Source organism: Poecilia formosa, unplaced genomic scaffold, assembly GCF_000485575.1.
Source record: "Poecilia formosa unplaced genomic scaffold, Poecilia_formosa-5.1.2 Scaffold160, whole genome shotgun sequence".
Lineage (NCBI taxonomy): Eukaryota > Metazoa > Chordata > Actinopteri > Cyprinodontiformes > Poeciliidae > Poecilia > Poecilia formosa.
Window position 1 is genome coordinate 791247 of NW_006800099.1, and position 23715 is coordinate 814961.

Below are 23715 nucleotides of genomic sequence, written 5' to 3' on the forward strand. Positions count from 1 at the left end.
CCGTTTCTGATCTTGAAATGAATTTCAGCGCATCTAATGATGCATTTTAGGTACATACGTTTTTGTGAAACGCCAAGTCATCGTCACACATCCGAGGTATGCAAGTCACTTCTCGTGCCTTTTGTTCAGAGCGTGTAATAAACGCTTTGGTTGCCTGGCCATCTGGGAATGAAAGGGAAGTGCTCTTTGCTGCAAGTGCCTCCAAATAAATATTAGCTTAATTTAATTAGGAGACGGATTGGATTCTCCTTTCTGGAGCGACATCACTAGTGAACGACACTGGATATTCATTGGCACAGACAGAGTGTCCACATAGCACAGCATGAGATTACATAAAGCCACTACTGCATCATTGCTGCAATATCTGAGAAGCGATGTGGAAATTTAGCAGAAGCTGTAGTGCATTTGTGTGATTTAAGTGGCATCGTTGAGTTTTTACACATTTCCAAAAATAAAAAAAAATCTGTAGTAGCCAGGATTATGTTGGGGTTAATCACATCTGTACACACCAAAATAAAAAATATAAGACTAAAAACAATATTTATTTTTTTAAGTTTAAAATTCATGACAAACTTTCAAGCAACTCCTGAATGTGCCGATTCGACTCGAGATCAGGACTCTGCAGCATAACGTCCGGAGCGAACGGTTACCTGTACTCGGTGTCTGGCTGCAGGCCCGTGACGAGGTGACTCGTCCCCGATTCCACGGTGACGGTTTGGTCGTCGACAGAGATGATGTAGGAGGAGATCTCCGAACCGTTGCTGCTTGGCATCTCCCACTTCAGGAGGAGGCAAGTGGATGAGGAGCAACCCGCCTCGGAGGATGTCGGGAGGTCCAGGAGAGTGAGGGTGGAGACCTGGTCGGGATGCGTCGCCGGGGTCCGGAGAGTCGCCCTCTCGCTGTATGGACCTGCGCCAGCCTGGTTCACCGCCTGAGCAAAGCGCAGAAGCACAGGAAGATGAGAGAGACGAACCGCATAAAGGGAATATCTGGGAGTGAGAGATGGGATGGTGCGACTCCGTTATTGATGAGGAAAGTCGTTAAAGGTGAGGTAATCTTTGCATACTTGGCTCTCGTGCTTTTCCCATGACAATGTGCTATATTGAGATAGTATGTGGTAGAGCACTAGAAAGAGGTGCATTTGTGAAGTGGAAGGAAATGCATAAATGTTTTTTTTTATTATTATTTTTTAACAGACAAAAAAAGAAATCTGCAAAAACAACAACTAGAAAACAGAAGTTTTCAGGAGAAAGATGAGAAGTATTGTAAAGTTTGCAACAATCCACATAAGGGTCAAATGAGACCAAAGCTGAACGTTTTGGTGTTTTTGGGAACTGATGGAAGTGCACATTACTTTTTTTTTCCAGATTTTTGTTTCAAAACAAAATGGGGGGAGGGGGGGGAGGGTGAAGCATTTTATGCTACATAACGGGTTAAAAGGTAACGTGAAAAACTTGGAAAAACTGAGTTTCCCCTCCATAACTTAGCTGAAAACCAGTAAGTCAATTTAAGTGTCAAATAGGAAAAGGAGAGACTTTAAAGGAGTTAGAGGCTACTCATTTTTGCAGGCTGTTCCTTTACAGTCGGCGTCAAAAAGGCCTGAGGTTATTGCTCACTTAAAGACAGAACGCCATGTTCCGTGTAAGATCAACCGAGTTTAGAGTCCGTCATGAATCTTTCTTGCACGTTATCTTGAGAAACCAAAAAGTGGAACAAGCTGGCGCAAAGCACATACTGTAATGCACAGAAACTCACTACGACATCACATGAGCACACAGGCAGTGATGCCGACTGCCAGCTGACCTTGTGATGTCCCAGTGTTATAAATGAGCCAATAAAGAAGGGAGCCATAAAACATGCCGTTATTGGATTCAAAGCTACAGAGGCCTGTGTAGGTGCGTGTGTATGCGCGTGTGAACTTGTCAGATAAATGCACACTCACAGAGTATGAGAACTAAACACACTGTGGTTATTTATGCACCAGATTAAGAATTGCAGCACAAATTGAATCGGCCATCATCCCTGGTCTCCTGTCTCCATTTTGTGTTTACGCTTTTGAAGCTCCTTCAGGGTTTTTCATGCTGTGCAGGTTTCTGCAATTACGTCCAGACGACGCCTCCGCGCGGCTCCCCTCTTTGATCTCAGCCTTTGCCTCTTTGTGTTTCTGTCGTGTCCACAGATCTACTATGCAAGCGCAGCTTTCGCTTTCCGTTACCTGTAGCCTGCAGCAGTAATCCGTAGCGGGCGTCAGGTCTGACAGTTCGCACTGTGTGGCGGAGCCACAGTAAATGAGCTCCCAGGGTTCGTCCTCCTTCGCCCACTCCAGTCGATACTCCGAGATGTCCGTCCCCGAGCCCTCGGGGCTCTGCAGCACACAGAAACACGCGTTCAGCTCACGGAACCTCTGGAAACCTGACATTAACCTATTCAGATCTGACGCCTGGTATGAGTGGTATTGTTTTTCAAGTCGAATTAACCTTTTGTTTATAAGCATCGATGGATGTGAGGGACAAGATTAGTTATTTCCAATAAAAACAGTGTGTTTTCTGAGCCCAGGAAGTACATTTAGCATTCGCTGCATAAATAAATTAAACTGTAAAGTTTTATTTTTAATTTTTTTCCAGTAATTCAAAATTGGATATTGTATAACTTCATTATATTTAAGTCCAATAACACATTTTCCATTATTTCTGTCAATTCCAACAGAATTGACAATGGTGACTTACAATTGACAGATTTGTAAGTCACCATAAGTTGACTTACAACTTATGGTGTTCATAAGTTGTAAGTCTTAAGACTTACAACTTATGAACACCAAAAACATTTTGTTTTCAAAAAATATTTGAATATTACATTACAGGAATATAAAATGTTGTATGAAAAGGCTCTCGGAGAGCACTCAGAAACAGTTTAGTAAGCAATGACCTTTTGTGGCTTTTATTTAACAGCTTTTTGTCATTTCTTCTCCTGGTACTCAGAAGAGAGTTTGCGGTTATTAATTTTGTCTGGAATAAAACAGCATAATAATGTCACAGTGTAAATTTTTATTATATTAAATGCAACACTTCAAGACTATTTAAAATAAAGCCTGCCGAAATGTATTCACAGCCTGTAAAAGGTTCCAGGAAGTGAAACTAATAAATGGCAAATCTGAACAATTAAAAGAGCCCTATTTGGGATTCCACATTTGTTGTGTGCTGGAGCCAAAGTTACTTTAGTTTTGTATGGATCAATGCATCAAAGCTGTCAAAATTAGTTTTGTCTGTAGATATTCCCAATATATTTTGCTTTGGTAAAATAAAATGGATCAGGTTATGGACACGGTGAGATAATATCAATACATTAATATTAACTTAACACTAAATATATATTTGATATCTGAACACATAATAAACATTTTTAAAAAGTTAATTTGAGTTTTGATTTATATTACCATAAACATGCAAGCAGATCCTGTTGGGCTTGGATTTCATCCCTCCTACTCTGAGCTCAGCTAATGCTGCTGACCTACTAATCCACACTCTCGCCATCTATTTTGTGTCTGAGGTGAGAAAAAAAAAAAGTCTGATTATGATGGAAGCACTGCTGGGTAATCCTTGTTGCAATTTCATACTTGGCTGCTTCTGATACATTTGCTGCATTCTTGAGAAGAATCAATAAAAACGGCTGAAAGTCAAAGTAAAAGGAGAATTCTGCATACATCACTTTAGCTGATATATATTTATCAATCTTCTGGTTGGTTCTTCTTAGCATGTTAAGCTCTGTGACTGCATTTTCCTCACCTCCCAGTTGAGCGTCACGCAGGTGTTACTTGTGAGCGTGATGAGCGGCGCCCCACACTGGCCAGGAGGTCCTGCTGCAGTCGTCACCTCTGTCGGCTCAGAATATGGCCCAAACTAAAAGACACACCAACAAAAAAATATATTTTTCAAATTTACAATCAATTATTGTTTTTCAATTTTTTCCCCCCCATTTTGGATCACAAGACTAAAATGTTTGCCATTTCAAATATCTAACATTTTTTGTCATTTACACACTGCTACAGTGAACATTTTTGAAACTGATGTAACAAGTTTGACAAAAGGCTCACAGTTCACTTCAAGTATGCAAGCAGCACATGCATGCTGGTCTTTTTATCCGTTAACGTGTTTTGATGCATTTGTCCAAAGGCCTGCAACTTCAACTTTCTGCAACAGCTCTTAATAATTTTGGCTAAAACGTGCAAAGAATCAAAGGTCATGTAACATATGCAACTCTAAACAAGTGTTATTTAGCTGGACTGAAGACAAAAAATGGCTTGTAAGATTGCAAAGGCTGCAGATAACAGAACTAATTCAACCTTTGAGTCAATAGATGATCAATCAGGCCTTATAGTTGCCCTGTGGAACCGATAAGCTTCTAAGAGCAACACTGGGTAGTCAGTCTAGGAAAGTAGGACCGAATTACATGAAACCCTGCTTCTCAGGCATGTTTCCTTATCAATTTATAAGCTACTATTGATCCAATGTGCTGAATAGACTGAGTGGAGATAAGAAAAAGAGCCATAAAATGCATTAAAAAACTGCCTTCGAGGTTCCCGTTTCACAGAAATGTAATGTGTACTATGTCATTGCTTATGCTGCTGCCAACATAAGCAATAAGCAAGCGAGTTTCTCACCCCGGCCTCGTTGGTTGCCCTTAGCCGGAAGCTGTACGTCGCACCAGGAAGCAAACTAGCAACCGTGCACTGCAGCTCCGGGCCGTGGTACACTTCTGCTGGCTTCGCTTCTCCCTCACTCATCTCCAGGCTGTACACACACTCTTCACACACTCCCTCACAGGCAGGGGAATCTAGAATCATATCACAGGACGAATCGGAGACAAAAGCAGCATTTTTAAATATGTATGATCAAATTGAATCAATTTTAAGTAATCCTTGAAGTACATGCATTGTGCCTTGCAAGAGCATTTGTAACCCCTTGAACATACTTCCCCTCTTGTCAATTTAAAATCACAAACTTTAAAGAAAAAGGCTTAAAAACTTAATATACAAATGAAAATCTGAAACGTATGACACAGATTTGTATTTAGCCTCCAATGCTTAGTATTTATATTCAGTCACTTTTCGCCACGGTTACAGGTGCAAGACTTTTTGGTGTGAACAAGTCCTGCACACGTATTGTGACCAAATTTATTTTCCGTTTTTGCAAAATAAGCCTGGACAGAAAATGTTTGAAAAGATAAAAATCTATGCATTTTTTGGACTGGTGGGACTTATATTCCAGAGAGATTTGCAGTCCAGAAAATATTGTGACTGCTTTGGATTTTCTTTTAAGTAAAAGAAGCAATTCGAATTTCTAACAAACATTTGCAAACCATGTATCCTCGCCACTTAACTTCATGCAAGTTTGTGGTCGCAATCTGAAAATTTGATAAGTTCAGGGCATAGGAATACTTCTGCAAAGCGCCGTACTGTAGCATGTTCAGGGTTTTAATTGAACACTCATTGGGTCATTTAAGATTATGATTGCATCGGTGTAGCTGAGTGATCAGCAGTTGTTTTTTTTTTGTTTTTTTCTCAGGCGCCATCTGCTTCAGTTTGCTTGCAGAGGGATGAAAGCGGCCAACGTCCAGGCATCAGGGGGATACCCTCCGACGCATTATTTCCGACCTTCAGCTCAACCAGTAATTGCAGCAGCACTGCCTGCATCTGAACTGATTAGCGATGTGACCAGCTGTATCAGACTGGTTAAAGAAAGAACTTCCTCAGCACTGCACGCTGCAAAGCCTCTTTGGCTGCCAACAGATAACGGCGCTAATTTGCAATAATTGGCCGGCATTACGAGAGTTGGCCTGGATATGAGGGGAGGGTTAGGCATTTAATGGGCAAAATAGGAGCTCGATTAGGCTAAAAAGGGGTTGACTTGGTTCATATTAGAGCTGGCCAGCAGAACGCATTTGGCAGCCAGGAGGCAATTTTATTGCTTTTTGCGAAAAGCGTAAATAAAGCTAAACGCCACGTATACGTGTCCGTCTGGACTCACCCCATTCTAACTGGACCTCCTTGTGTTTGGCTTTCCCAACGATCCGCGGCGGCTGACAGGGTCCTGGTGGGACACTTGATGTACGGACCGGAACACAAACAGTGCACTGTCAAAGAAAAAAAAAAAAAAAAAAAATGAAGAAATTAATATATGAGGAATGTCCGATTTTACCGCTAAGACAGGGATGTGAAAGGATTGCTTGTAAGTATGTCAGCACATTTCCAAAAAACAACAAAAAGTTCATTTTTAGCCAACGTGGACCCTGGATTTTATAGACTTGGGCCTCAATTGTGTTTGTGACCATGACAATCCAAAGTTGATCAGTCACTGCAGTGAAGCGTGTGTGTGTGTGCGCGTGTGTGCGTGTGTGTGTGTGTCTTACCGGGCTGTGTCCTCCCGTGGTGATGCTACATACACGTAGGCGGTAAACGGTTCCCGGTGTCAGCCGCTCACACACGCATTCTGTCGCGGGGCCGCTGTACGCCACCTCCCACTGGCTCGCTGCTCAGCATCGAACACACACACACACACAGACACACACACAGCGCAGAACACACAATTACAACACTTGTCACATTCATGCAGAAGATTGCACACAATTAATCCCCTGCTGTTTTGTACCCGTCTTTGTAGTCAGACTGCAGATATTGTCCCGATGTCACATTATCCCGTTTATGCCTACACAACATTTTCTTTTTTTGCGTGTCGATTTTTAAATTGTTAATGGGAAGTGCGTGCCGTGAAATGTCTGTGGAAGGCAGAACTTTAAAAAAAATAAAATAAAGTATTGAAACGCATAACATCTTTTCATGTAAACTGAGATAATTAAATATTTTTTCACATATTAACTGGAGGTAGCAGTCGCATGTTTACTTTATTATTCAAGTAATGGATTCTCAGCATCTGCCTCCGTTTAAAACTCATTTCATTCTTTGCAACTTCAAAAATGTACGGTTTTCATCCAACGTTCCACTTAAATGGAAATAATAACTTTATGCATGTCATAATCTATTGACTTCCTTAAAGTTCAGACTGACTTAACCTAGAGGATTGCTCAACTCCTGCCGTACAGACAAACACTGCATTGTGGGTAGAACAAAAAAAGTCTAATTTTATAAAGTGAATAATGCATACAGATGCATAGTTTTAGAAAATGATCAAAAAATAAACAGCAGTTTGTCTTGCGCGTTACACGTACCTTCGGAGCATCCTTCAGAAATCTCGAGGAGGTAAGTGAGGGCCTCTGAGCCCCCGTTGTCCAGGGGTGGATCTGTAGGAGGAATTAATAATAAATAGGTTTTAGTCATCATGGAATCCACTGGATCAGATTGCATTCAATACAAGACAAAATCAAAGATATGTCATGAGAAATATCATTTATCCGCTTTGTTTTGTGAGCCACAAAACACATTAGAGACGAGAATGGCTCATAAATGCAATTTCTATTGGACCCATGCAGTTCACATACATCAATATGCCCATCTAACGGTATAAGTACGTGTTTGAATATTTGAACGGGTCCAACAATTACCCCATGTGACGGTGAAGCCATGAGGCGTCACTCCGGTGACCCTGGGTGTCGACGGAGGGCCGGGTTTGTCTGGATTGGTGGTGCAAACCAACACTTCACTGGGGCTGCTTTTTCCTTCCACGTTTGACGCAATCAGCTGCACAACGGAGAGAACGGAAAGTTAAAAAAAACAAGGCGGGGAGAAGCCTGGCAACAAGCGATTAGACAATGAAAATAAGGACGGCGAACAAAGAAAGCAAGTCGAGGGGGTAAACGAAGGGAGGAATCTTATCGAAAGGGAAAGAGACTCCTCTGGAAAAATAGCTGCCATTACAATCTGCTCCTTTTTTCCTGCTCTTCTCTTGCTTTTATCTTCTTGCTGTACTCCCTTGAACCAGCCCTTCCAATTTGACAATCAATTTCTTTCATTCCCCATACATTCACACTGGATGAGAAGTACTGCGGGGGTGGGAGGGGGGGATACATGCAAAAGAGCCCCGAATCGCCTCTTTGCACATGACCACGTGTCACCATGTCCTCAGACATCAGAAGCCTTATCTACCCGTCTGCATGAAAGCACATTTGGGAGTGTTATTGGAGATGATTGCACCATAAAGGACATGCAAGTGCACTTACAGGGACGAACCGCTGGTACATTATGTTTCACAGTGTCCCCACATTATGGACAGTTTTCATCGTGGCTTTTAGGGAACTTGATAGATAGATAGCTAGCTGCTGGATTGTCTCGTTCCCCTTCGTAAACAGCAGGCAATTTCTAGCGGCGAAACGCCACACGCCGTTTTGGATTGATGGATGTTGAGTGAGCGACAATTGGGTGGGTTAGGGTTTGTTTGGAGCATCTTTTTACTCTAATTGGAAAAGGAGGCAGAATTGTTGCAATGCAGTCAGAAGCTTAAATACAATCGCAGTTGACATCAATGTCATGTTAATGCAAGACTGAGTACTGTAAGACAAAGAAGCACCTGCTTGAAACTCAAAACCTTTGCATATGGAATTTGCAAATTACATATTTCCCCCACTTGCTTTACAATAAGTTATTACAAGATTTCTTATAAGTAGCTATAAAAGTAACCCAGGTTTCCTCTTACTTGTACCTCAGATTCAGAATCACAGTTCAAAACAGTTCATCTAAAAATCACAGTTAAAAAACAAATGTCAGCATCTTTTAAAATGTTATACTTTAGCAAATAAGTAAAGCATTTTAAAGCTATTTTAGCACTTTATCCATTTGTGGAGGAAATTGCCTGTTTGTACAAACGCACTACTTATGTGAACACATCCAATAAACAGTTTCTTCTTTACTCACCAACAACTGAACATTACCAGAATTGGATGGTGAAATGAAACAAACAAACAAACATAACAGATGCACACATTTTTGTTGTGTTTTCACTTACCCTGAATTTATACTGTGTGCTTCTCTTCAGGCCTTGTACAGTACAGGTCAAGTTTTCTCCAGTGTACTTTGGATAAAAATCTGTTCCCTGTGGGGGAAAAACACAGAATATTTTTTGTGCGTGTTTTATATTTTAGTAATATTAGAATGACCGTATGATAAATGCAACAAATAAAGTTTGATTATTATTTAATCTGTGCAAGTCAGAGAAGAGGAGAACATAAGATCTTTGTGTGTTTTTAATATTTTTGTTGAAGCTTTTTAAAATGCATAGTTTTCTAAAAAAAAAAAATAAAAAAAATCTAAAAATATAACATGCATACAGAAGCAAATAAGACTTGGAACAATTCAATATAAAAAGATGAAAACTTAAACAGCTTTTCTGTTTGCTAAAAGAAAGATTGAGGTTTTCATTGCGTTTGGGTTCCCCCCCCCTCTTTTCGTTTTTGCCACTCACGCTGTTGTCCTCCTGGATCTCGAGTGTGTATTTGAGCTGCTCCTCGGTGGGGCTGCCCTCGGGACGCACCCACTCCAGGTTCACCCAGGACACCCCCGCCCTGACCAGCCGCGGCGCGAGGGGCAGAGGGGGCTGCGTGCCCGTGGTGTAGAACACCACCTCTGTACTGAAGCCACTGCACACACAAAACAAGAAACACATCTCTGGTTGTTTATCTTTTGTTTGTTTTTGTTACTTAAAAAGCCGATGCAAACAGAACGAGATGCAGAAATGGGGATTTTTCTTTTCTTTTCTTTTTTTTTAAACCCTGAAGCGAAACAAAATGCAGGATGCAGGTGAAGATGCCTGGTCTTCAATAATGCATTGACTGTACATGAACATTAACTTGCTTGCCAGCGTATTTACGGAATAAGGATCATCTGTATATTCGGCGACGGGATGCAGTACCTTGTGCCGATGTCGTTATTTGCAGCCAGTCTGAACGTGTAGCCACAGGCGGGCTGCAGCCGTGTCAGCTTACAGTGTCTCTGGTTCCCAAAGTAACAGTCTCTGAAAACACTGTTCTTCTTTCCCTGCAGAGGACAAAAACGGTCACATACGAAATGATAAACAAAAAAATAACTGGAAAGACAAAGACGAAACACAGGACGACACATGGAGTATTGATCGAGTAGTGACTCTACAGTCCTGATGCTGTAACTCTGAACCCTTCAATACTCTTACAAGAAATGTGTTCATATATATACCCGTTTAATTCTTTTGTTTTTAATGGTAAAAGTAAGGACAGACCAACCTCATCCCACTCGAGCAGGTAGTTTGTGATCTTGGATCCGTTGTCGCCTGGAGGCTGTGGATGACAAAGAGACGGAGACAAGAGAAAAGAGAGAATGAGAGCTTATCCCAGGATGAAAGACCCTGACAATGAGGCTCATAGGATACCTGCCGTGGTTTTGTGATTGACCTTACATCCTGTCTGGGTGATTGATGGCACTGTTTATCAGTGACAGGGAGAGGGGCGTAAAAACTACCTCGGCGGGGGGCGCGGGGGTCAGTGAAGACGCAGGCAAAGGCGGATATTAATGGCTATGGGGGCTAATAAAAACTAGCTGGAACATAAACGATTAGAAGTAAAAGAAAATGTCTCTTTACTGAAAACCGTTTCTTTTTTACCATGTGGAGAAAAGACTGGTTTACTCAGGGTTCCTACACATTTCTTCCTCTAAAAATGAAAGATTTATATGGAACATCATATCTATGGACAAAAGGAATGACATAAAGTACCAATTACTACAACAAGTCTGTGACAAATTGCTGTACAGGTAAAATCAGTGAACATTCAAAATATGGAAAGGACAAAAAGGGAAAAAAAACAAAATCAATAATACTGAAATAAGAGCAAAAGTCTCAAAGCGTGTTCAAGGCCAACGAATAAAAATGTGTTAAGAGTTTTAAAAGTGAACAACTTTTAAAAGAAGAGTTGCCCCTAATATGCAAACCAGTAAAATTCAGTGTTTCGTAAAATGTATTTGTGCCACTCTGACATATTTGATCTGGGTTTAATGTCAGACCAACACATATTATCCTACATTATCCATTCCTCTCGCTTGATTCTGGCACCCCTAAATAAAATCTAATGCAGCCAACAAAACTCTTCCACTGCACAGCTGTCCACCTAAACTGATGAGCTGGTCAAGAAAAGTGCTAATCAGGACAGCAGGTGACACAACAGCTGCTGGTCACAGTCAATGCAGGGAAAAACTGCAAACATGGATGGATTTCTTGGAACCATATTTCATTTCCGTTCCATCTCATACGTGTGGGACTTCTTTGTGTTGGTGCAACAACTAAAATCTGAGGAGGACACATTTGTAATTGTGTTTCTGTAAAAGTGAAAGAGCACACAAGCTCTTGCGTTGGCATGCGCGACATTCTGCCGTACCTTCCACTGTAGACTGAGGCTGGTCTTTGTGCGGTGAGAGAGCTTCGGGGGTAGCGGGACATCAGGGACGCTGCAGTGTGTGGTGAACGAGCCGGCCTCTGAACACGAGCCTCGAACCGAGTTGTACAACGCTGAAACCCTAAAAGCAACAAGACGCACCAAAGCTTAGAGCGAGAGTTAACCATGACATGCAGCCGACTATGTTGACGCACAGCTGGAGTCCTTACCGTACGTGGTAGTCTGTCGCTGGCCTTAGGTCTTTCAGATGATATTCCAACTCTTCTCCACTGAAATTTTTACAAATGAGAAACGTCGTATCAATACCGTAGACGTGCCGCGCAAGAAGCACATGTCCTGGATCGCTTTAGCATTGGGTTAGTGCACTACCTGTATATAAGGCGATATTTTCCATCCTTTCCCTTGTCTGAGAGAGAAACCTCGTAGGAGCAGGAGACGGGCATCCCGTTACTGTGCCTGTTTACCAGCCCACCTGGAAGGCCCCAGGACAGCCGAGCAGCCCGCGCCTGGATGTTAGACACCTTCAGCAAACAATATGACGTTTGTTAAAAATTCGTAGCATAAAAAAAAAAAACTTCTGTGAAATGTATATTTTTTTAATGTAGATTTCCTCTCACTGCCTTTTTTTTTTAAGCCTCAGCTTCACTGAAAGCAGCTCACTTTTGAGTCTTTTTCACTCTAATGGTTCCTACTGTAGACTGACTTGTCAGCAAAACCCAATTCAGCTTCCATAGTTTTTGGAGTCCACAAAAGAGAAAGATTGTCCAATTCAAGTCAGCAACATGTCCCAGTGTGAATGTGTCAATGGTCATATTGTACACTAGTAAATGTAACCATTAAATTAAAAAAATATAAGTATTGTCAAATCGGTATAGGAACTAGAAGTGAATGTGAGGGAGAAAAACTAAACTGCTAGAGTTTAATAGAAAATCCCGTTTACTTCTCTTGTAAACTCACAGTCTGAGAATGATGAGCTGCAGGTGGCATCCGAGGAGAAACGGTGGCGTCAACAGCATCTCAATCCCAAATCTTTCTCATTTAACTCCATTACCATTTTTACTACATTTCACAGTATGTCATAAATATATCCCACTGGTTTACAACACTCCTGTCATAAACTGACAATGTTAAATGACCCAGTTGCACAGCCTGCTGCTCAAACTCTCAAATGAGTACGCAGGGGGTTTTTTTTCTATCCCAAACTGTGCCTACACAACATACTCACTCATCTGAAACTCCCCTGAGGCACCAAAAAAAACCCAGACCCTTCAGTCTTCAGTGTCTCTTGAGCCAATAAAGCTGCAATAAAAACTCAGTGGCATGGATGGGAAGGTGCTGCCCTCGTGTGGCCACGGTTAGAACAGCTCATATCACTTGCTGTGGCAGAAACTGCTACAAGTCACCGCTGCCAATATCGTCAGTATGGCGTTTAGTTTTCACATGCATCCCAGTGAGGAGATGCACACACTGAAAAGACATTAGCGCCAGAGATGGCTGCATCAGACAAGGAGGTGATTGATGAAAGTGGTTACATGTCTGCTTCCGTGTGCAACAGTGTGCAGGATTTTAAAGCCGTATTCATGCCAACCTGTGGTTTGTCGATTGTAGACAGCATGTCTTGAACACGTTTCCCCTCTGAATCATGATCTGAGGAGACGGAAAGAAGAAAAACAGAGTAATTACCATAAACATGCTGCGCTAAGCAATTTATGAAGTGGAGTCAATGTAACTAAATTGCAAAGATATTGGCAAATATTTATTAGGAACTACATCTGACAAAGAAAGCTTCAATATTTTTTTAACATACACATATAAACTTTTCACAAACACAATTGGCAGAACCACCTTTTGCTGCAATTGCTAAGGTATTTCTCCACCGGCTTTGCACATATCAAACATAGAATTTTTTTTTTTTTTTTTTTTANATGTTTTAAAGCCAAATCAAACAGGGCTTGTTATCTGATGTAGAAATGATTTTGCATTCACCACAACTAAGTATTGTTAACATCGACAAGCTGTTGATGTTAAGAGTTTTTCTCAAAAGGTATTCACATCGCTTAAACTCTTTCCTCAAATTACAAATTTAACACGTATAAATTAATAAATGGAGGGTTTGGAATAGTTTTCAAAACTTTTCACAAACACAATTGGCAGAACCACCTTTTGCTGCAATTGCTAAGGTATTTCTCTACCGGCTTTGCACATCCAAACATAGACATTTTATTTATTTTTTTTTGTAATATGGCTCAAAACTCAAGACTTCCTAATAAATATTGAAGAAAACCATCCCCACAATGTGATGCCGTCACCTCCATATTTCGTAGTGAGGATGTTGTGTTCAGATCGATGTACAGCGTTCGCTTAGCAAACTGCCAAAATGAAAACACGGCTCCTTACATCCCACTTTTAGAAATGGCTTTCTTCACGGATTAATGCGCCGCTTGCCTGTTCTGTCGGATTCACATGGACAACCATGCCTTTGGTAGATTTTTAATGTTGCAGTTTCTTGCACTGGAATTTATTTAGGGGTACGAGAGTAGAGGGGGTTGCAAGAATGCTAAACGCATGTATTGCATTATGTTCCTTTTTCTACTTTGTTGTTCAGCAATGTAAAATCCCTGTACAATGGTAGTTGTAGGGTAAAACATTTTGAAAAGCACCGTACATCTAAACACTGCTGGACCAGAACTAAAACTACGAACGCAATCAGCGCAACCCAAAGGAGGCGCCTAAAACAGAGTAAAAACAGACCCAAATTCCTTGGAACGTCTGTTGACATATGGTGTGTGATGCAACACGTTGTTTTCCTCAGCGTGCTCATATTTCATTTCCACAAGTTGTATTTAGCGAAAAACACGCTAAATTGTCCAAGTTTCCGTTGAAAAGCATTAGTCACCGGTTACCGGCCCAGCACAAACAAAATGGGGATCAGCAGAAAAAATAAAAAAATCACCATGACTAATATTCTGCAGAGTCTAATCTTTTCTGTACATGGAAACATCATTTCAAAGTAATTTCTTTTCAGAAAACTCTACTCCCAATCATTATTACGAACAATTTTTTAATCAGTTCCTCCTGAACTTGAGAATAATTACACAACACGTGACGTCAGCGCAATTCTTTCAGCTTCAGGATTGTAAATACAATGTCACGTATGATTATTCTGTTACTGTATTATGCATTTAGATGCAATAGCTACGAAAACATAAAAGCAGAGCAATCAGAGGAGTTATTCCCTGAGAAAATGTACAGTTTTCCCCAAAACAATTCCTGGTTCATCAAATGCAGAGCCTCACTGACCCCTTACACACCTGGCACAGACATCCGTTCATGAGAATCTGCAACATGGGCATGGATGTCATGATAGTTTGGGTTCTTCAATAGAAATAAAAATAGAAGTGGCAAAAACTGTTTAACACACACACATATATCTCTATCTATCTATCTATCTATCTATCCCAGGTTCTTTGCAATATATCTGCATCTGCAGAGATGGAGTCCAATAAGCACAGATGCTGCTTGAAAAAATTAAACCCTTTAAAACAAGCGACTCGACTACATCACCGATATAGAGAAGTGCTACATCGGCACACAATAACTGAATTCAGTTATACATTTCATTATGTTGTGCATTTTGTACCTATTCCTTAAAAAAATGCGTAAGCTGTAAAAGTAACAATCCCCATTAAATTGTCAGATTGTTTTGAGTTTGAGAACATTCTCAATCTGAATTTACAATTCTTATTTTTTGCCTACCAATGAAAACTATGATGATCGTCGCTCCTTAGAGACGCGACAGCACTATTTACAGGGAAGAGTGAGCTCAAGATGCATTTTCCTCAAATCAACTTCAGAGCGATTTGACTGCGACTCTTCACCTCACGTTAGTTCGGCTTGCTGACTCCAATTAATTCTGGGATGCTGTTAAGGGCCCACACACTGACACGACTTGGTAAAAAAAACAAAAAAAAAAACGTCTAGAAATACAATTTCTAGCTGCTGTCTGCTATTCTAAAAAATGACTAAACAATTATCAGGAAAACTCTAAAGACAGGATCTTTAATTGCATATTTTTCGCAAGCGCTGACATTTTATGCTTTGTATAGTCTTTCTTTAATGTCTTTCCTCTCTCTCATACATGTTAAGCTACCAGAGTAATGAATCGCACCAAAAAAATCCAACTCAGTTGAGGAGTTTTCTAAATCGTGTTGATGCCTGGATAATAACAGTGCAAGTGATTGAAAGTATTTGTGATGTTAAAGTACAATCAGCAGAACCGTTAAGATTCGTCGCTCACCTAATAGCCCACTCTGTAGCAAGGTTACATATTTATTTGTATGTAGCTGGTGTGACTGAATGTGGTTTTTGGGCTTGTCCACTCACACCCTGACCAGTCACTGTCCATGTTAACACCAGGTGTGAACACAGTCATCAGTTCTCCCCCTTTTGATTTCTTTATTAAGGTCAGCTATATAAAAATAAAAATAAAAATGTTATGCATTACAAACTGCTATAAAAGTGGGCAGTTTTGGACCGTCGCTCTAATTTTATGATTTTAGTTTACGTGTACTTGGGTGCTAGATGGCCCCAGAGTGAGTCAGGGGCAAGTACATCAAAGTGCAGGTCCAAAGAGACATGTGTAAAAGTGATTTACAGAAAGACCCTGGTTGTTTTGAGGATCAGTACAAGCATGCGTGCACATGGAAGTCTTCCCCCTGCGTGATCCCTGAAGAGGAGGTTTTCCAACCAGAGGAGACCTGCTTTCTCCATCTGATCATTCAGAAACACACAGGATGTTCATGAGTGACTCGATGGAACTAAAGCTTTTGGAAAAAGAAAAATGTTTCGAGTTAGTATGGTTTTCTATGTGGAAATCATTATAGCTACATTCACTCCCGAAGTGACTGGAGCACAATCCAAGACGAATCTAGCGGTGGTGGTGGTGGTATGGTTCACCACCACCAATTTATACCTCTCGTAAATCTTAGACGCGTAGCAAGGTTCCTTCCTAGCAATTAGGAGTTTATCAGTACACCGTATATCATTTAAAATACCGTCGGACGTCTGCTTTTTTTGGGGTAGGCACGGACCTCCGCAGAGTTAAGCATGGAGTTAGTATGTAAGGGGCCTCATGTATGCCAAAGTTTTACAGTCAAATCTGACGCCATTTGTCAGACAGCTGAACCTTGGACAGGACAACGATCTAAAGCGCAACAGCAAATCTTGCAGACTGGATCAAAGAGACGAGAGCTTGCGATTGCCTCTTAAAAGTCCAGATGGGAGTATTACCAAAAATTGCCCTGATGTTTAACATCTAAAAGAATCGGTCAAAGAGAAGATAACAGAGTTACCGTTAGAAGCTACCGAGTAATGTGAAGTAAGGTGAGCGTTTGGTTTTTCCTTCTTAGCTGCAACAAAACTTCCTGAGCGCCTCACTGTCCAAGGACTTGACTGTGAGAAATGTAACAATTGAAGTCTGGCTGAAAAAGGACAATGATCTCAAATCTAACAAAATAAAAAAATAAATAAAAAACTGCCTCAAAAATAGAGCCCTGCTTAATTTCTGCAGTCGCCAATGAAACAAAATGCTTCTGTTAAGACTTTTAGCAATAAGAACCTAATCCTGAACAATTTGTCTCAACACAACATAAAAGATTGATAAGGTCTAAAACCTGACCGGTGGTTCTCACACCAACTGAGCCTGAGTGTGCTCTTAAAGTTTTACTCAGTGCAGCTTCCTTCTTTAAATAAGAAAGAAAACATTAGTGGTATGGTACGATACTCCACGTGAGCATTTTTATGATGTTCTGATGCATATGAACTGAATTTATGATTACTGGCTACTCGGTGTAAGTGATGACAGAGAGACTGTATGAGTGCCTGTGCTCAGGCCACTTCGACAGGGGGGCAAGAGCCTCACTTTGCCTGGGGGCTCACTTATGATTCATGGCAACAATGATGTCATGGAATTACAACCTCAACCTGACCTCCATATGTGTGTTGGAATTAAAAACAAGAGCATAAGAGAGACTGCGTGTGTGTGTGTGTGTGTGTGGGGGGGGGTCATCAGGTTACAGACGAGCGGTGATGGGCAAACGGGAGGAGAGTAATTAAGCCACCATGTGCGGATGTGTGTGTTGAGTCTGGCAGCGCAAGACAAGTTCAGCAGGTGAAGTGCATGATCTGCATCAGTGCGTGACAAACTGGCTCGTTAGTGATCCGTTTTTAAATCAGGACTTCAGTCCTCATTCCTCCGCTTGAATTAATTGCAATTTTTGTCTTTTGCGAAATAAAAATCGGCGATGGGGGGATCCCATTACAAATATAGTCGTCATGTCAACAGATTCGCTCATGTGAGAGTCACAAAGGGAACCTTAGCTGCTCTGCTTGCCTGAGCCGTCAGATTAAATTGATGGCCAAGTACTTAGCCTTGTGGTTATGACAAATTCTTTACCATTTTTGCAACAATGGATTAAACAGTGCTGAAGGGACTCGTTCAGAGCTTGCGATCTGCATTACATGAAAACCTAAACCTGCATGTATGCTTCTGTTCTCCCTCTGAATCTGTCCATTTGTGTTCCACGTTAGGCGTCTAGGATGCCGTTTGTCCACCGATTGATAAATATTCTATCACGATTCCCACAGAACAGCTGGATTAATCCCAGGATTAAATTACTGTTTAACATTTATATTTGTATCAATCGCTGTCAAAAGCATGATAGACATTCTTCAAAATGACTAAACCTTTGTCGCAGCAGTTTGCTTTTTGTTTCCCAGATCCCCGTCTTGCTTTTTGTGAGGACTACTTTCAGTTTTTAGGTTGAAGTTGTCCCGACTCCAATAAGCCTAAAGTGAACGACTTTCTTGTGTGAACAGCTGCGGTCATAACTGGAGACAAAACACTAATAATCAGAAAGATGAGTGTAAGCTGGCCAACCCACAGGCGCTGCTGGTGACAGAGGAAGGAGACGCGAATATTTCTGGAGACTAATAATAAACCGTGATTCTGTTGCGTTCTCTCACAGCTCACTGTTTGGACTCGCTGTGGTTGTTGATTCCAGCTGCTAAAGCGTTCGACATCAACCGCAAAGAGAAACCTGACCTCCTCCTGGTCTTACTCCTCGTGTCCTTCTCCCTTCTGTTTTTTTCCGCGCTGCCTACGCACCCTTACTTCCTATCCCCGTCTGACCTCACATCCCGTCAGCGTCCGACCGCCTGTTTTCGATTAACGGGGACAGACTGACGGAAAGACGGGGGCGGGGAGAGAGAGGAAGAGCGGAGGACGCGAAGACGGCCAAAACCCGAGCGCTGAAGGACAGAATATCAAGCGAGAGGACAGACTGGAGGAGTCTGGGTAAGAGATTAGACAGGAAGAGACGCGGAAATTGAGGGACGAGGAGCACAGCATGGATCAGCAGAGAGGAGGAGGATGAAAGAAGAAAAGAAGGACGGGGCTCAGAGAGCGTTTAGGCAGGGATTACGTTAACTTTCATGACATCACGTATTCCAGAGCAGATGCACACCACTGATCTCAGTTTATTAGTAAAACTATGAATCACTGCCTAAAAATAAAGCGTGGCTGTAATACAAGTCACCAAAATACACTCATATTGGGAGTCTTATCCATCTGGCATCTGGTAATGCCTTTAACTAATTTCCGACAAAGTGAGAGTTAAAAAAAAATTGTTTTAGAGGACTTTTCTAGTTTTTGTCATGCTAAAAAGCCCAAAACTCATGAATAGGCCACCTGTAGTTCCACAGCATCCAAGAGATAAATTCATTTCTATTTTGGTTTATTTCAGGAAAACACAAAGCTACTACAAATCGACAGTGATCAAGGTTTCATCATTAAACCTCACAGCATTATCGGAGGATCTGATCATCATGAGACAGATAATATAAGCGCACTCGTTTGCTTTTCAGGATCATCGTGTCAGGGTTTCACTTTTAGGGTTCTAGACGTCAAAACATAATGACCACCATCTGGTGTTTACCAGGCTAAAATTTAATAAAACTAATCTTAAGCACACAGATGATAAAACAGTATTTATAGAGTCATTATCTTTTAAACAAAGATTACGCCAAAACGGAAATTACAATTTAAAAAAAAAAAAAAAAAAGTGGCCTGATGAATCAGCAGCTCTTGTTCTCAGACAATAATTCTGCACACAACTTTCAAGGTCCACAACAATAAAGTCAGGGGTTGATGTTAGCATCAATCTCATATCACCCTACAATTTATCTGTTAAAAATAGTACAAAAAAAAAATTAACTCGAAATTAACCAAGTGGCTTGCAAGTAGGGCCTTGATAAAAGTGAGCTACTCTGACATTGAGGAGGTTGCATTCCTCCTGCATGACGGCCGGTTCTTCTTAGACGCAGTCTGTCTGCACTGGGACAGAAAAAGACCTTTAGGGCCTGGAGAAAAAAATGTGAAAAATGTGGCAACGGCCGCTCACTCAGCCCCCACTTCACACAAATACTGGGCCACAGGGTGCGTGTGGTGTGTCGCGCTAAGGAAACGAAGCCAGATTCCCATCTTTTAAAGGCCTCTAATCAGTGAGAACAAAGCAAAGTGATAGAAGTCCATCTGATTTAAAGAGCGGAGAAGATAAACAGAGAGAGCGAGGTTTAATTGAAAGAAAAGAAAAAAAACAGTGGCGAAATAGCCGAGAGAAACGGATCGGAGGTGAGGGGATAAACGTAGGTGGGTGGAGAGGAGCGCAGACGACGGGTTCCACTTTATCATCATCTGCTGCATAGTGAGCATTCCATGTGTTCACCAGCTGGGCCAGATACACTCCAACACACAAACATGCAGAGCGGAGAAGTTGTCAGGACATGCCAAAAACTGTGGTTGCCACGGTGAAGGTTCGGTTCTCATGGCTGGGGCCCAGAGTTTTCATGAAGGGGATTAAAAAGCGAGACACTCATCATATAAGAGACTGGAGAAAATTGCTATTAAATGAGGAAATGAGAAAAGGCTCAAATTTTTACTCAAAAGATTTTAAAAGAAAAACTTTTAAATCTTCAGTTCAATTTTAAATTTTCAGTTCAAAAATCCCTCCCCCCCCCTCATAAATGAAATTAGAGCTACCACACAACAATAGCAACACTCTTCAGTGTATAAGTTGTTACTGATGGAAGAAGTATCAACTTCAGCAGGCAGCGCAAGAGCACCAAGCTGCAAATCGTGCATCCAGTGAGCTCAGCCGGCTCGTAGAAACATGCCAGAAAGAAAACCGAACAAAAAAAAAAAACAAAAAAACAAAAGGGATAAAAGATTAAATTTGGATAAATCAGCTGAATTATTATTATTATTGTCACTTCTGGCTGGGTAATTGGAGGACTTTGTCGGAAACAGAATGAGCATTTGCTGCAAGTTTAGAGCTCTGCAGACAATCACGAAACAAGAACATTCATATGTCAAGCACGTCAGAGCAGAAAAATCTGAGGACCGTATGGACAGAATTGGCACAAGGAGTCCAAGGCCCAACTTACAGACACTTAAACAATTCTTTGCTCATAACTGCATCCTCCCATTCCCGGTCTTAAACTGATACATCCCCTCAATAATTAGGTTTCGTGTGTATATAAACATGTACATGGGATGACGAGACTACAGCAACTCTTTCACTTTGGAATAAAATATCCATTTTGCTTGCCAAGTCAGGCTGAAAAGAGGAAAAGGAAAAAACCCTTGACAATTGTAAACTATTAATTTCTGTAAATGTAAGCTGCATGCATGTTTTTTATTTGTAACAACCTTAACCTTTTTCAACCCTAAAAAAAATACTGGAAACTAAAAGAACAGTCCACAGACAGTAGCTGCTGTTTGAGCACACAGCATAAGTGGTGAACAAAGTAATAAAAAAAAACTTTACTGTAGAGGTACAGATTGTCCAAGGCCACTTCGACATTTATATTTATCCATTGAGCAACTTTCATTCCAACCTTGACCAGACTTTTAGAAGAAGAACAGAAACCTGGATTTTGATGCTTATCCTTTGGATTTACTGTTCAGTCAAAGTCACAATGAGGAAAAACTCATTGTGGAAAAACTGGTATATTTTAGCTTTTTTCCCCCTACATAACAATTGTTCTTATACGCGGTTTTTTTTTTTTTTAATAAATCGGATTGCAAATGTTCTTAAGATTTATTCCAAGAATCGTGTGCGTTTTATTCACAGTGATGTTACTAAAGCAAACCCTGTTTAAACTTGCAATTTAAATGAATTTTAAGCAAGTAGTGACAAACTGAGTTAACGTGTTTGGATCTACAGAGTTTTTGTTTGCCTATATTTCTAACCCTCTCATCTATGTTTTTAATGACTACTCGCATTAATCTGTTGTAGATCCCATAAAAACGCCAAGATTGCTAGAACTGGAAAATATAATATTTGATTTTCTTTTATACATAAATGGCAGATAAACAATCCGTCGCACAGCATGATGCCTTCACCGTGTTTTACTAGCATGTGGTATATAAACTCACTGTGAGGAAAACTGATCAATTAAGCTGCTTTATCGTAAGATAAGAAGCGTTAACAAAACACTGGTTATATTTCTGAGTCAAAACAAAGTTCAATCTGTCAAAATAGAAAAAGAAACAACAAAAGACAATGTCTGCAGATTGAAATTGCTGTGGCCTTAGTGCTGGTATGTCATGGTTCAGTCAACTGGGTGAGGAAATGTCTGTTGTACTTATTGTGATTGGCGAGAACAACCTCCCACTTCTAATCCTTGTTAGACGATATCAGCGGGAGAGGCATTCCTCTGCTGGTAAATCCACCTCCTGTTTTCCGTTTTCTCTAAATAGGCTCACATCCCTAAATTCCTGTCTTTTATTTTTCCCCCCCTTTTCCATTTTTTTTATTTTTTCATTTTTTATCTCGTCTGTCACTTCTCCCAGCTGTCAACTTTCCAGGCTCTAAAGATTCTCCTCTTCCACTTCATTGCTCTCCATTTCACCCTCCAAACATGGCCGTATTTGGGTTGACGAGAAGGGGCTGGAGTTTGTTTGGGGAGGGTAGGTGGGTGAGAGGCACCGAGATTATCACCATAGCGACGCACTGAAACAGTCCGGCAATAGAGAGCGCTCTCACTCGTTTTCAAACGCTTGTAAAAAAAATGTAAAATAACTGCTGAGTCATGACTCCGATTTGGCAAGCTATGCGTTTTTGCTTAAAACTGCTTCTAAAGTTCTTCAGGGTTCAACTTCTTTCCCAGGAACACTTTAACATGTGACTGGGAGAAACTGGAATTAGCAAGAGCTACATAAAGTCATCTGCTTCAAAAAATAAAAAATAATTTAGTAATATTTTTTGGGGTGGGGGGGGGATAATCCTGCACAGTAGCAACTTTGACTGGAATCCCAAAGCCAGGTAGATGCAGATTTGTTTGTAGGAAATAGAAAAAAACTTTTTAATACATCTGGAGTGGCGGAGTTCCTTTAAACAATTCCACGGATGAACAAATTAGTTAATTTTATTTTATGGGTGACTCCACAATGTAATTTAAATGTGCACATTAAGGAATCACACTAATTTGTAAAAAAAGAAGAAAAAAAGTTTCTCAGCTGTAAAACCTCTGATCAGCTTATGAGAAATAAATTTAAAAAAAAAACTGTCATTTATGAACATGGACTACTTGTTTCTGTAGTTTAACTTGGTCTGAAATCACCTCTTTATTAGATTAGTTCATATTAGCAGGAGGCAATACATTCATTTTGACATGTAACCAATACCGCTGCCCCCCTTCCTCAACTTTACCGACTCCCCTCCGCTACACGCGCTGCCGTTACACCATATGCTTTTGCATTTACAGTCACCCTGTAATTGCCATTTGGCCACAGTTCAGCTAAACTTAGACATGCTTTAAGCTAAGCGGGGTAGGAAATATTAAGGCAATGAAAAAAGTTACACAATGTTACTTTTAACAATCGGGCAATGTGAGAGTTCATCTGATGCTCAGATTACCAGAACCACGACTCTTGGTTTTGCGACTACTTGTGATTTGTGATGGTTTTTCCTATTTACTTCAAACTCGGAACGTAAGCGGAAGAGGAAAAGCAAACATAATATTCAATCATGCATAATCAAGTTTTTCATTTGAAGCTGGCTTCGTTTCATCTCGTTTGATTATTTCAAAACGGACGACACTTTGGTCAGCGGCCGTTTTAAGTGCGCTGTATAAATAAACTCGACTTGGACTTTCGTTTTGTGGTGAATTTTATTAAAAACGTACGTGAAATTTCGGAGGAGAAAAAAAAAAGCCAACTATTTTTTAATTTAGAAAAAAATAAAATAAAAAATCCTTATTTGTTAAACTCGTGTGGATCCATAGATCTAA

General features: G+C 40.7%; 1 protein-coding gene across 5 annotated transcripts in view; it reads right to left on the reverse strand.

Moving 5' to 3' along the window:
* fndc3ba (fibronectin type III domain containing 3Ba) overlaps positions 1-23715 on the reverse strand; it is a 71859-nt gene that overhangs the window by 17925 nt on the left and 30219 nt on the right. For 3 of the 5 annotated variants that reach the window (XM_016677710.1, XM_016677708.1, XM_016677711.1), the window contains exons 7-23: positions 12953-13011; positions 11734-11885; positions 11574-11633; positions 11347-11485; positions 10201-10254; positions 9855-9979; positions 9408-9582; positions 8952-9038; positions 8861-8866; positions 7555-7690; positions 7222-7293; positions 6406-6524; positions 6024-6129; positions 4658-4830; positions 3783-3896; positions 2216-2365; positions 651-931 (exon numbers count right to left, since the gene is read on the reverse strand). In XM_016677710.1, coding sequence (XP_016533196.1) covers positions 651-931; positions 2216-2365; positions 3783-3896; positions 4658-4830; positions 6024-6129; positions 6406-6524; positions 7222-7293; positions 7555-7690; positions 8861-8866; positions 8952-9038; positions 9408-9582; positions 9855-9979; positions 10201-10254; positions 11347-11485; positions 11574-11633; positions 11734-11885; positions 12953-13011 — 2008 coding nt within the window. The remainder of the gene's footprint in view (positions 1-650; positions 932-2215; positions 2366-3782; positions 3897-4657; positions 4831-6023; positions 6130-6405; positions 6525-7221; positions 7294-7554; positions 7691-8860; positions 8867-8951; positions 9039-9407; positions 9583-9854; positions 9980-10200; positions 10255-11346; positions 11486-11573; positions 11634-11733; positions 11886-12952; positions 13012-23715) is intronic. The other 2 variants (XM_007564509.2, XM_016677709.1) reach the window with 1 other exon arrangement.